General features: G+C 38.9%; 1 protein-coding gene across 2 annotated transcripts in view; it reads right to left on the bottom strand.

Moving 5' to 3' along the window:
• Positions 1-13,894, bottom strand: part of mtss1 (MTSS I-BAR domain containing 1) — a 45,814-nt gene that overhangs the window by 29,895 nt on the left and 2,025 nt on the right. For both annotated transcript variants that reach the window (XM_026347595.1, XM_026347596.1), the window contains exon 2: positions 2,092-2,153. In XM_026347595.1, coding sequence (XP_026203380.1) covers positions 2,092-2,153 — 62 coding nt within the window. The remainder of the gene's footprint in view (positions 1-2,091; positions 2,154-13,894) is intronic.

Raw genomic sequence — 13,894 nt, 5'->3', positions numbered from 1 at the left:
CAAACAATTAAATCTTTAAAGAGAGCCATAAGTAGCAATGCTGCAACAACCCTACCTGTTAGAATGAGGTACAAGACCAAGAAGATTCCCAATAAGTTAATAGTCCCCAAAAGAGTACTGTGGCCTCACGTGTGAACAGAAATGTCCCATGATCGTCAACTGCCTGAATTCTGGTGATGCTGGAGGACATTTCTCATCGAAACACTTAAAACCCTACTGGCAAATGTCTAATTATTCCCAACCCAAATAATGTTCTCTAGCAAAGGTCATTGTGCTGCATCCTCAGAGGGAAGACTAATACAAGAAGTCAGCTGCTAAACATGCCGACTTTGCACGACAGACTATCTCATTAAACGCCTCTGAAAGTAAAAGCATCTATAGCTGAAGGCAGTATGTACAGTACGTTTGCTCCAAACAGTGATACCATCACGGTGTATTCACAAATCGTTTGTTTCTAATACCACTGATGTTAAACAAACATTATGAATTTACACTGATATTGTGATATAATACAAAAATAATTCATATTGCTGAATTAATAAAATGTTGACAATTAATTATATGATATGCAATATTATCTCCTTCAACCTCAACAGTTTTCTGTAGATAATCTATATATCAGTTTGAATAAGCAGACCTTGAATCAATAACTACTATCTACTGATCTAAAAGTCTGACTATAATGATTTCAAAAACATTTTTTACAGAATTCCCAGTTCTACTGCTAAACTCTACACTTGTGGGTCCAATTCATAATTTAGGCCAATTATAACATATTATATGAACCTCTTAAATGTGTTTGTTTTTATATTTCATATCTGAAAGGGCATATAAGGACACTGAGTTAAACTCTGGATTAAATCTTTATGTGTGGAAATGATCCGCTTCACATCTTTTAAGTAGCATTAAACATTAGAGCGGTTTAAACAGTGTGGATGTCCTATTTGTGCCTTCATCTGTGTAAGTGTGTGTTCGGTAGCTGGATGACTGGCAGGGCTAATGGACTGTAACTGGCTGCAGCAGGCAGAGTGATGCTTATCAACGCAAACGGGCCTACTGGGAAACGCAGCCATTATACTGTTATGATACTGAGCCAGCTTCTGGGTCACTGCTTGTGAGACAGAGAGTTGCAGGTGGAACATACGCAACTTTCATGTAAAAGAACAATAAAGAACAATAACCGGAACATGTTATTATGTAAGTGAGGAGTAAGTCAGACACTGGTGAGGCACCACTTTATGAGCACCAGACAAAGGGGAGAAAACCGAGCTGTTTTCTTAATGCTTCGATGAAGTTGCCAGAAACATGCTTTAGTTTGGTATAAAGGACAAAATTCACACAGTTCTGCAGTTGTGTTATTTTAATACAAAGAGCAACGGTATTAACTTAAAAAAAACTGAGATGGATCTAAAATATCTAATATTCTAAAACCAGACTCAGCTACATCTTCTGCCACACCATAGAGGTTCTCTGCATTGTGTTAAGTGCCCAGTTTGCTTCTTGAGCAGCGCTTCTCAGAAAGTTCAACAGTGTAGGACTTTCAGCTATCCAACTGTGGTTGGTCAGAAATTTAAAGATTCACGTTGTTTGAACTTGTCTTGAAAATTTCTTTTTTAATTTTTCATTGTTCCTGTCTTCACAGAGCAACAATGTGACTGTAAATGAAAAAAAAAAAAAAACATGTAACTTCAGCTCAAACATTTTCAACCACTACGGATTTCCAGCATTGTTTGAAAGCACGTCATTCAAATTAGATGATTAAGGATAATCTGATCCTCATTACTAAACTAGCCAGGGTTGGACTGAACAGGATTCACACTTTTTTTATGTGCAAATCAGCTTTTGCATGTTGATTAAATAGTCCAAAATGTGAGCCCTATAAGAAAGTCACATTATTGTCATTATTGTAGAGCATTATGCTTGCAAATCTGCTCTGCATGTGAAACTGCATCATTAATAATGTTGAGTATGTCTGGTCAGAAAATTTCTGATTTATGTACAGTGGTAGGAGTACGCAGTTGTATGACCTGCTGGACACTTGGAGGAAAGCTGAGTACCCTTCGAGTTTTATTGTGTGTGCATGTTACTTACCTGAGTTGTGATTGTAACTTGGCCCCTTTGGTCACAAAGTCCTCCCATGTTGGATAACTGGCCTGCAGCAAACACAGAGAACCATAATGACATTACACAGGATTCACTAGATTCACTCAGATAAGGTAAGGTAAGGCAACACTTTATTGTTTCCCTAAAGGGGGTAATTCAGGTGCCACAGCAGAAACAGCATCAAAAATCAAATTAAAAGCATTTTAACTGAGTGTAACCGTGTTTAAGAGAAATATTAACCCTGAATGTTTTAACAATATGAATTTTATACCAATAATCCTGAAGAGCTTATAACCATTATTAAAGTCTTAGAATTAAACCGGTCAGGACTGTAATGTGCAGGCACAATACTAACAAAACTGAGCTGACAGTGCGTCAGTGCATTTCCATTCACCAGCTGTCATTCACATTTGTGCATGAACAAAAAAGATGATGTGATGGAGAAAACATTGCATTACACAATACGATTCGGATGTGCAGCACTGATTTCCTCTGCACAATTACAGGTCTCTACTACAGCAGGAAATAGCAGAAAAAACAACAGAAACAGCAGGGGTGTATGTAAAACACCACAGGTTCGATAGGAAAACAGCACATTGTGCACATGGACAAGACAAAGATTACACGTCCACATCGCAGTAACGTGCTCCAACATTATCAACACGGGGAAAAAAAAAGGTGTTCAAAAGCTCTACATAAGGGGTTTAAAAAATATCTTCCTTATTTTGGGGTAAAAGCCATTTCTCTGTCTGCTTTTTGTAACAGCAGCTGATTGATTACATAATCTACGTCTGGTTCACGCTGCAGACTCTGACCTTGGGTTACAGCTGTGACTAGCAGCTGCTGGTGCTGTGTTCTGGTTATTGAATTAAAAATGCAGGAAAGCCCAGCTAAAACAGAGGGCTGATACCCACTTTCTCTCTCTTTATTTTCCTGAACCCAGTCACCCTGTCTCTCCTCTGTCTCTACTGGTCCACCAGAGAGAGGATAATACCGATTTAACCCCTAACAACACACCATTAGCCTCTTAGCTCTACACTGCTAAAGCCGTTAGTCAGGCCCCCGCGTCACAGCTAGCCAGGCATGCACACAGCATGTGGCTGACAGGTTTACTGCTGCATGGATTTAGCACTCCATGATGAAATACTGCAGGTGAACAGCTGAATATCTCAGAGGAACAACTAACAGAAAACCTGGGAAAAACAGAAGAGGAAGGAAATGGATAGGAAAAGATTAGTCAGAAAAGCTTCAGTGATCCCTATGGAGAAAATGATGTGGCTGGAACAAAAGTTGTATTTGATTTAGAGAAAAACATAAGTTCATAACTAAAATTTAAGATGAAGCCCATTTAGAGCGTTCGGTAAAAACCTTTGTATGAATAGAAATGCAGCAGGACTCGTGTTGTTGGTTAATGAAGTTAATAAGAGAGTGATCAATGTTATAGTGCTGTGAAATGAAGGCATCTATAATGTACTTTAATCTTTCCTAAACTTCATCTTGTTCAAAGTGGTTTTCCTTGTATTAATCTTTCCAAAAAAAAATTAATGCATGGAAAATTGTCTTATGCATAAATCTGCCTCGACTTGTATGGAACCAAATCTCACCGCTCTCCCACTGGGCTCCTACTGCATTTCTGTACATTTATGTCTGACTATGCTTCGCTAACCGTAATAATACGCAATTTCAAACCACTAAGAACAGTAAATTTGGTTCAGTTCATGTCCTTCCCCGGTTCAAAGCAACATGTGATCAAACAGTTACTGTCAAATCAGTCTAATATACTTGGGCTTGCATCTGTGCACATGCTTAATTATAAATTCAAGAGCAAACCAGTCAAGTGCCGTCTGGTGTAATTAACAAAACTCAACCAGAGGTGGTAGAACCTGCAATGTTTTTACAATCCACTGGTTAGTAATTTAAGTTAATAATTTTTAATTGATTACTACAGCAAAAACAACACAAATGGCGAGTTAGGCATCATTTATCGTAAACACATGTTAATACCTTTAAATATGCAAATACACCACTACACTCCTGTTTATAGGAGACATACTGCAGCTCTGACACTGGACTCTTAAGTCTCTTAAAAAAGAAGTTTATTCTTCTTGGCAGTCACTGGGGTCAAAACAACTACACAATACAGAATGTATCTCCAGTTTGTATTTCTGTCTGAGCAGCTCTTGGACGACTGTTCCTGTTCCCTCAACACTTCTCGCCTAAACCTTAAATTCTGCCAGGATTTGTTGTGACTGCCAGGAATGTCACAGTCAGCTGCAGACAAAATATTCCGACAGACAAGAGTATCAGGGTCCCTTGCAGCTCGATATCCAAGAGCTTCAGAGCAGTGGTTTCTAAATTAGGTCCCCAGGACCTACAAGGGTTACTGACCCCTAGGTCCAAAAGACAGCTGCCAAGAAAACAGCTGTCAACTATCATCTGGCTTTTCAGCTACTGTTGTATCCAAACTGGAATACATTTGGAGTTCAGGAGGAAATGCATCAAAAGCAGTGAGCGAAAAGCATAATGGATACGATGTTAGTCTGAGCCAATCGATTTTGTTTAATTTATTAGCAGCAGGGCTATAATGTACAACCTTTAATCTGTGAACTACTTTTTGATTCGTTGACAGTTCCTTGGTCTGTAAAACATAAGAAAATAGTTAAAATTAAAGATCATTTCCCAGAGCCCATGATGTCTTCAAATAACATTTTGTGTTTGATTAATTGTCCCAAACCCAAAGACATTTACAACAACAAAAGACTAGCTAAAGCTCACATTGGAGAAGCAGGAACCATCAAATGTTTGTGCAGTGAAAGTAAAAGTACCTGTCACAAGATCCCTAATCTTAAAATGACATCTTGACGTGTCATTGTTCTGAAAACATTCAAGATAATGTTTAAAATTCATTGTGTTGGAGTACAGTTCCTCTTAAACTCAACACTGGTCCTTCGGCAAAAACTGCAGCACTGTTTTCAGCTGTTGAGTATAGGGAGTAAAACTAAACAATTTATGAAATAAACATTTTCAGGATAGTTTTTTTATTCAGCTTTAGGCTTGGGAACTTGTAGTGACTACTTGTCTTTATTTTAGACATTTCAAAACCTCAGACAACCTCGGTTTACCTGAGTGGAAGCAGTCCATCATCTCCTCCAGTACTGACACAGTGAGCCTGAGCTCTACATGTATAGAAGCTATACAGAGCTGTTACCCTATCTGCTTAGTCAACCATGCAGCATGAACAGGTATACAGTTACTTTAGTATGTGCGTGTGTGTTTAGTCACCTGCCATCAGTGTCTAATCCTACCATGATAATCCCGAGTTGGGCTACTGACCGACAAAAACAGCGTGGATGGAGTCAGAGAACCGAGAAGAAACTGACGAGACATGTTAGGAAAATAACATTTCTAAGGTCCTGACTGACCCTAAAAAGACCTTATTTAGTCAACTTTAGTCAACTTAATCACCACATAGAACAAAAAGTAGATGCTGAAATATATACGTGGAATAAGTGGACAATGATTATTTTTATTATCAGTTCACATATTTGCTGTATTTTCTCACTGCACAGTCTGTATGTTAAAAACAGTTTTCTTTGCCCAACTAACAGACCTAAACTGAAAGTGAATGTATTTGCAATGAGTATCTACAGTGTGCTAATTAGCATTACTGTCTCTGTCAAAACACACTGCAAACTATTATGGCTGAAAAGTGTGAAAAGTGCAACTTGAAGCCTGGGATAGCCTGAAAGGATGGTCAAGATCTTAAGGTGGGAACTGATGATATTAGAGAAAAGCTGAATTGTGACCGACTGCTGAATTTACTAGAAGCTGGGTTTCCTTCTCTGCATCCTCTCTCTGTCATTCTTATATCCTCAGGCATCCAACTTCTACCTGAATCCCTGAGAACTGAATGAGAAGCCTTGTAAAAACGTGTTCATGACGTGATCTGTTTGAATGTGTAAACAGTTTTCTGTCGTTTCTTTGCATATGCAACATATGCATGAAAGTGACTGCCCAGTAACCGCAGATGGTGCGTTTGTTTGTTGGCATGTCATCTTCCCAATAACCTGATAACAGTTTGGACAGGAGTGGGCATTACTGGGAGAGTGGAAAGTATTTTTTCTGTGAAAACATGTTCAAAGCAAATTCCAGTGAACTGGTTGTACAGTTCAACTTCAGCTATGTTAAGGCTAAAGGCTGGAACACGCTTCTGTCTGTACGCTGGCAAAAGTGCAAATAACTAATTGTTTTGAAGAAAAAAGCATGGTAAAGATTTACGTCAGCTCAGGTTATCTCTGTAAATCTTAAGAGGCGTTATGTGTATCTTCACAGAGGTAGAATACATACATAACTCACCTGCAGCTTTCACTGTGTGGCAGGTAACAGATAATAAGCTGGTAGCACATGAGCTGGTCTGAAGTTCATTTCCACAATAGAAACACAACAAACAAATCTCTTATATCAATTTTCTGATATTCACCAGTGTGAACTGAGAATCAACTATTTTGTCTTACACCACTGACTTAATGTCTGCAGGATGGGAAATGTTCTGGTTAGATATGTATGGGAATAGTCACACTCCTATAAATCACTGTCACAGAGCGGAGAAGGTATTTGACAGAAGAATGTGATGGTGCAAATTCCTCTGAAACTGGTTTCAGACTGAAACCTAACAATTATTCAACACAGATGTTGATCACGAACGATCTTAAACTTAGTTTAATCTTTCATTTAATTAAGTGATAACAACATGTAGGCTTTGTATTTGTACTAATGGCCTGTTGGATTTCATGCATGAAATAAAAGGGGCATTTGTTGCTCTCCATGGTTGTTTATTCTTTGCACTTAATGTCAATTAATCCTTTCAGCTTAAACACACACACACACACTCTAGCTCCACTCTAGCTCAACTTCCATCAAAGTGGTTTCTATTTAGTACCTGAACTGTTCATGTTGATAACCAGTATCATCCTTAAGGTTTTTAATGAAGACAACCTTTTTATAAAAGCATTAGCATTACTAGTGTATTAGACTGCATTTGGTTTGGAAAGGCGTACCTACTAAACAGGTGGCTGTGTGCATAGTTTCATTTCTAAGAAAAAGAAGAAATAGCCCATTTGTTAGGGGGACTATTTTTAGTGGTGGATTAATACTGTGATGTTCCTGTTGAGCAGCCACATGAGGATCCCCAATATGAAAAAACTGATTCTACATCTTTACAGTGTCACCCTGGACTTTCTGTCCTGTCTCAGGCCATTACGTTTCAGACCAACAGTGGCCATGTTGTAGTAGCTGTGCTGAAGCTACAGAAAGTGAGGGAGGGCAAGGGAGGTCAACACTGATCAAACAGCAGCTTCATGGTTTGTTTAATGCTGTGTTTGAGCAGCACTGGTTGATTGAAAGAGAGAGACACAAATGAGAAGACAGAGGGGAAAGCAGACAGGTAGGGTGTGTCAACATCGGGTTAATGGTTTGTTCAGCACTGTCCACTGCCCGGTCCTCTATCTGTGTAATAATGAGGTTTGTATTAAGTGAGTCAATCAGACAATGTGAAGGAAGGACTTTCCATTTGTCATTCTTCTGTAACTCACAATGTTTCCTTTCTTAAATATGAACAGCAAGCAGATAATCAGAATGAGCCCAGCTGTTATTACATCCTCATCTGCATGTAGTGTTTCTAATATCTAAGTTGTACACAAAGCTCAAGTTCAATCAGCTGATTTCCAAACTAGTCTGAGGGCACGCAGCCTTTGGTTCTAATGTTGGTAGACGACCAAACAACGTCAATTCAAAGGTCTTGCGACTGTACAATTTTGGTTCAGGCACCCCTGCAGAGATGTAGTCATCCACTGCTGGTGACATAATGTAAGCATTTATATTTCAAGTCATTAGTTTCATACAGGAAGAAGAATAAAAGATGCTTCCATAAATAACTGCAACACCTGCTCAGCCTTTTCTGTTTCTGTTCGGTCTCATCTGGGCCAACAGTTTGACACACAACACGAGCCAAAATATAAAACCAAAAGAAGAATTGATAAAATAATTCCTGTGGGAGGACATAAGTCAGCACACCTTTATTGTTTAATATGGTCATTTTTAAGTGATGATATAATACTGTAGCCTTTCAAACGTGTCTTACCTACTATTGCCAATAACTGGGATTAACAATATACACAGTGCATCATAGCTGTGACTGAAACTGATGCGAGTGAATATTTGTGGAGCTTTCATGGCAAAATCCTTCTTAAAAACATGAATAATTCATTACTGTGTGCAACTGTCTTCAACCAGCAGCAAACTGTTTTCCTCTGTTTTTCCCTCCATGTTTCTCTTTTATCTTTTTGCCAGAGTATTTCCATGGGTTCCTGTTGGTGTGGAGAGGAGGAAGTAATCTGGGACTGATGTCCATGTGACTATTGTCTGTCCTGTGTCTTTGCATACTATTTGTGTATATCTTTGTCTCCAGTCGTGCCAGCAAGTCTGACTGCTGTCCATTACTGACTACTTGTCTGTGTATTTATTTAGATCAGCACTACAAAACTCACTCAATTTTCCATCAGTCAAATCCAAGGTCATGTTATAAACCTCTCAAGCAGCTAACACTCAGAAACAGCACAGATTTATGTGTGTGTGTGGTTATATGTGCATTTCTAAAATACTGTGCGTGGCAACGTAATTTCCTATAATATGTATTTGGTCAGTTTTGCAGCAGTGGGTGCATTTAGCGCATGTGTCCACACCCACATTCACCTGAGGCTGCCTATTTCCCTGTCAGCAGTGAAACTTCTCTGAAATCAACCACTCCCACGGACACTCATACACACGCAAAACTAACTATCTAGGAACTATAAAGTATCATATTTGTGTTGTGACTAAGCTTTCAGGTCACCACATCAGATTATGGCCTCTAGTTGCAGGGTGTGTTTTTGTACATATGTGTGTGTAACTGTGCACAGTTGTCATTCAACTCAAAACAACAGATGTGGGGAAAGCCTGTATTTTACTTTATACACACACACACACACAGTTAATTATATATAGACAGGAGTGATTATAAAACATAGTCATAACCCTTGTTTACTATGGTGTGTGTGTGTCCATTTAAAGGCTGAACACAACCGTCGCTTGCTGTATTTGCTATTCTACACACACACATTGCTGCCATCTCATTCAGTTCATGATCAGTACTGGATTGGTAACACGTGCACAGTGTGTGTAAACACACAGTGTAACAACACACACATTTCCACTTAACACACTCCTGGCAGAAGGAGGACACGTCAGCAGTTGTGCTGAGTGACACGGTCTTTTAAAGTCAACAGGTAAAGAGGAGGATAAAATCAATTTGCAAACGCAAATCAAATCCTCGTGAAGCAGTGACTTACATCAGGGGGAGAGAAGAGAAAACGTGAAGACAGGAATGGGTGGAGAAACAAATAGAGAGAGAGGACAGAGTGCAAACAGGTCAGAGCATGAAAGAGGAGAAAGTCAGAGTGAAGGTATGTATTCAGAGTTTCAGGATGGATGAAAGCAGTGATGGACGAATGTGAAAGGTCGATGGCTCATAATGTCACCCCCTGACGGGGCTGAGACAAATCAATACGCTGTCCGTCTCTCTGAGCAGAACTTAAAGGTCCCATGAAGCTGCTGCAGGGTGGTGATTTTCAGTGAGTCTGACATATCATTCTTTTCAAGCTTGGGTCCACTTTTCTAAGATTTTATTACACTGGTGTCTGCACCAATGGTCCCCAACCCAGGTCCTCGAGGCACACTGTTCTGCGTGTTTTCCAAAACACCTGATCCAGGTCATCAGAAGTAGTTGGGACATGGGAACAGGACAGTGAGCCTTGAGGACCAGGGTTGGGGACCGGTCTGCACTAGCAAGACTAAAGCAAGATTACACACTCTGAGGACGTCATTGCAACACATACTAAAATTCTACATTGATGGTTTCATTTTTTTAAGCGTAGGCATTCAAAGTCTAAACATCACGGCTCAATAGAAAAGTCGAGTACACGTGTGAGAGAGAGCTGGGACGTGACTGGAATCACAGCAGGACAGAGCGGACGTTCTTCGACAGCAGAGGTTACAGCTAGAACACTGAAATAATGACTTAACAGGACAACGCTGCTGAGTTTTATGTAGATAGAGAAAACCATGTTACAGCTTTAAGTACTTCGCCTGACACACCCCCTAGCATTTCAGAGCAGAGTCCTGCCTATGTTATCATAATTTTAAATTTTAAACATCTGCTCTTTGTTAATCATCTAAATTTGAGAAACTCATTTTCTTTTAGTGTGCCAAACCCAGAACACATAGTTATTAGTTCATTACCCCGACTTTAACATAGGAGATGCCACATGGTGAAACAGGCCCACACTAGTGCCATGCTCCAGTTTTTTTTTTTTTCCTCCTTTAAGAGGAGGTGGGTCGCTTGTCTTGGCGAGTGATTTTAATCCTGTCCAGAGCACATTTGTGGGTAAGTTTTCACCACCAAAGTAATACTTTAAGCCATAATTAACTAGGTTTTGGCAAACTTGTATTGCATGTAATCACATAGACAGATGATGCTAATAAAGGTGTGTGACATCTTCCTACATTTTTAAATTGATTTTTAATCTTGCACTGAAGTTCAACTTTGGTTCAGGCCTTTTCTGCAGCCACTCTCTAACATTGGCAAAACTACTTTTTTTTGTTAATGTACATTGGTTTAAGTCTTGTAAAGGAAATGTTTTCTCATTCTCATCATCTTTGAACTATCAGGACAAACCTTATAGCTATTTTACATCTAATGTGTTTTGCTCACTGCACACTGTAGATGTTCTTACACCTGTATAGTGATGTTGGTGCTGTCAGGATGTAATCGATTTCAACGCTTTGAGTTGGAGCATAACTCGTATTCAACATTTAAGTTGGATGGCTCATAGAAATTCACGTCATGACAAAAATATTCTGCTCTACTTTAAATGGCAGCTTGAGTTAAAATGACCTATCATCTACAACAGGCCTCTGTGCCTTCGTGTGAAGGCTGATTTGGAGTGCGAGCTTTTTTTGCAGGCGTGTTATAATGGCCTGAAGAAAGATTTAACCGAACAGCAACTCTCTACTTAATTAGACATGACTTCTGTGTGTGTGGCAGATGGTAGGGTACCCTGCTAGTTGTAGACCATGTCTGTAAAATACCAGAAGATGATATATTAGTCTCATCCAGGTACCTAATAATGAGGTATTTACTAATCCAACCCAACACTTATATTTAAAGTGAAATCCCTCGTTTGTATGTTAACATCAAACATTTTTTTATGTAGTATTGATAAAGATGTGTAAAAAGTCTGAACTATGTATTATTGAATTCTAGAGTTAGACCATTAAAACAATTTTCATAATTTCTGCAGTCTGAGAGGACGCCTGATCACACTAATCTAAAGTAAACCCAGAAAACCTCATTCAAAATCCCATTAAGATTTTTACATCTTTTACATCTGTATTTATAGATGTGGACAAAACCACTTTATGATGTTTAGAATTTAACTTTATGCAACATTTTTACATGCAGCAAAATAAATAATACCATAATAAATAATAAAATAACTATGGACCATTTTACGATGTTAAGTACCTGCTCTGCTTTCAGTGGCTTAGTTCAGATTGTTTACATCCATAGTGGATGTAAACAAAGTGGATGAAGTACTTTGTTTACTGTAAATCCACATCTATACGGTCATAACCAGAAGTGTTGTTAAGTGACACAAATGCTTTGCAAACTTTGCTGATTGAGTTTTCTGAGATTTGTTTTCCACATCTCTGTATATTGAAGAGCAATTATAAGTGGTTGCGATGTTATTTGCCAATAAATCCAATTTTTGCAAAGATATTTACAGCTTTGACCCTTCTACTTCATGACTGCTACAATTGGCTGTGGCAGCTGGGTGTCAACCTCTGGGCCAAATCATGACTGATGGAGACCCGTTTTTGCCTTATCAGCCAAAACTTCTGACCATGAACATATGCAGAACATCAGACTTATTTGGAAGCACGACTGAGACATTTTAACTGTTTACTGCTAGAAGATGCAGATTCTTGACTAATTTTTTAAAATATTTTTGCTGGGTAAAATAGCATTGCAAAACAAACATGGGCAGATATGAAAGCTCAGCTATTAAAGAAGGCCGACTGCAGCTAGGTTACTAAAGTTCATGAAAAATAGTTATTCAGAAGAGCAGAGTTGCCACACTAGCGGGCTGAGGGGGACAAAACACAAGGAAATACTGAAATCATCTGCTTTTCTTTAAATGGTTGCTTGGTTAAACAAAAAGATCTATAATCTGCAGCAGAGTGCAAGCTCTTCACAGGCGTGTTATGATGCCCTGAGGAGAGATTTCTCTGAACAGCAGCTTTCTACTTAATTAGACATGACTTCTTTGTGTGTGGCAGATGGCAGGAGTGCCCTTATTTGTTCTGTGCCATGTTGGTAAAATACCAGGATATGATGCCACGAGCGCTGAATCACACACACTCACACAATCCACCATAACCATCCCTCTTCCCTGTTATCTGACAGCAGAAGTGACTCATTTGTACTGCCTGCTGTTCTCACCACAGGATGTCTGCAAGTTCCATCACGTCGAATACAAAATGTTTTAACTTGAGAATGAAATGAGAATTGTTGAATTTTTCTCAGTTTCATCACCTCACAGAGATCCTACTTGTAACCTCTCAGGTTACACACCTACACGACAGATGTAACTTTCCTATCAAAGAGGTCTGGACCAGAACTGACATCACTCTTGCAAAATATTCCTGTATTTTTTCAGAATGAATCATCTGAGGTTTGATCGGACGCAATCATGTCCATTTACCAACACCAACTTCCCTGACACGAAGATGTCAGCAAATGTTCTCATATTAAAAATTTGGCAATTGATGAGTGATTATAAGTAAATGGTGCCAAACATGCTATTTCAAACTTCCTAAATGTGAGGATTTGATGCTTTTCTTACTGAAATGTAAAAAGTATGTGAAAAATCACAAAAGGCATTTTCTTTAACACAATCTCCTAAAAAATAAGTTTCTATACAACTAAACTGCAACCACAAATATGTTTTTGCTACCTGATCAAAATTTCTGTTTACATAATGAAAAGTGCTTTTATTTGCCTGAACTAAACCTCACATGGGACTCTGGACTCAAACTCAGGTCTGCAGTTTGTCACTTTTGCTCTTTATATGCCCTCCATCCGTCCCAGCCACCTCCTTGCTTATTGCTTTCCACTCATAAATTTAGTACTTTATTCAATACAGTTGAGGTTGAATAGAAATTTTCAGGAGACAAATTATTTACGTACATTTTTTCAGACAAAAAAATAATTGCTAATGATAAAAAAATCAGCCAGACAGTCTGTGGCTCAAACGTATCCACACACTAATCTCTGTTAGTACCCAAGTTATGACGTTTTGAGGTTTGTTGATTATGATAGAGGTGAAACCTCATTGATTTGTACTTCCTCGTGAACAGGTGGCATCCATCAGGCTAAAAGGAAGTTTAAAACAGTTGTAACCGTTTTCACTAAGGGATCCGAAAGGACTAAGATACAACACAATGCGACTGAACCAGATCCCTACAAGCTACGAGATATGAGCCGATTACTTTTACATGCAGCTTCTTCATGTTTATATTACACCATATCCTTTCTTTACATATATCTATCTGACATTGCTAACTGTTCTGCCCTCCCTTGTTACTTATTGACCAATGTACACACGGTTGTGAGTGTAGCTGGCCAGTAAACCAG

This window comes from Anabas testudineus, chromosome 5 (assembly GCF_900324465.2).
Source record: "Anabas testudineus chromosome 5, fAnaTes1.2, whole genome shotgun sequence".
Lineage (NCBI taxonomy): Eukaryota > Metazoa > Chordata > Actinopteri > Anabantiformes > Anabantidae > Anabas > Anabas testudineus.
This window is presented reverse-complemented; position numbering and strand designations above follow the sequence as displayed.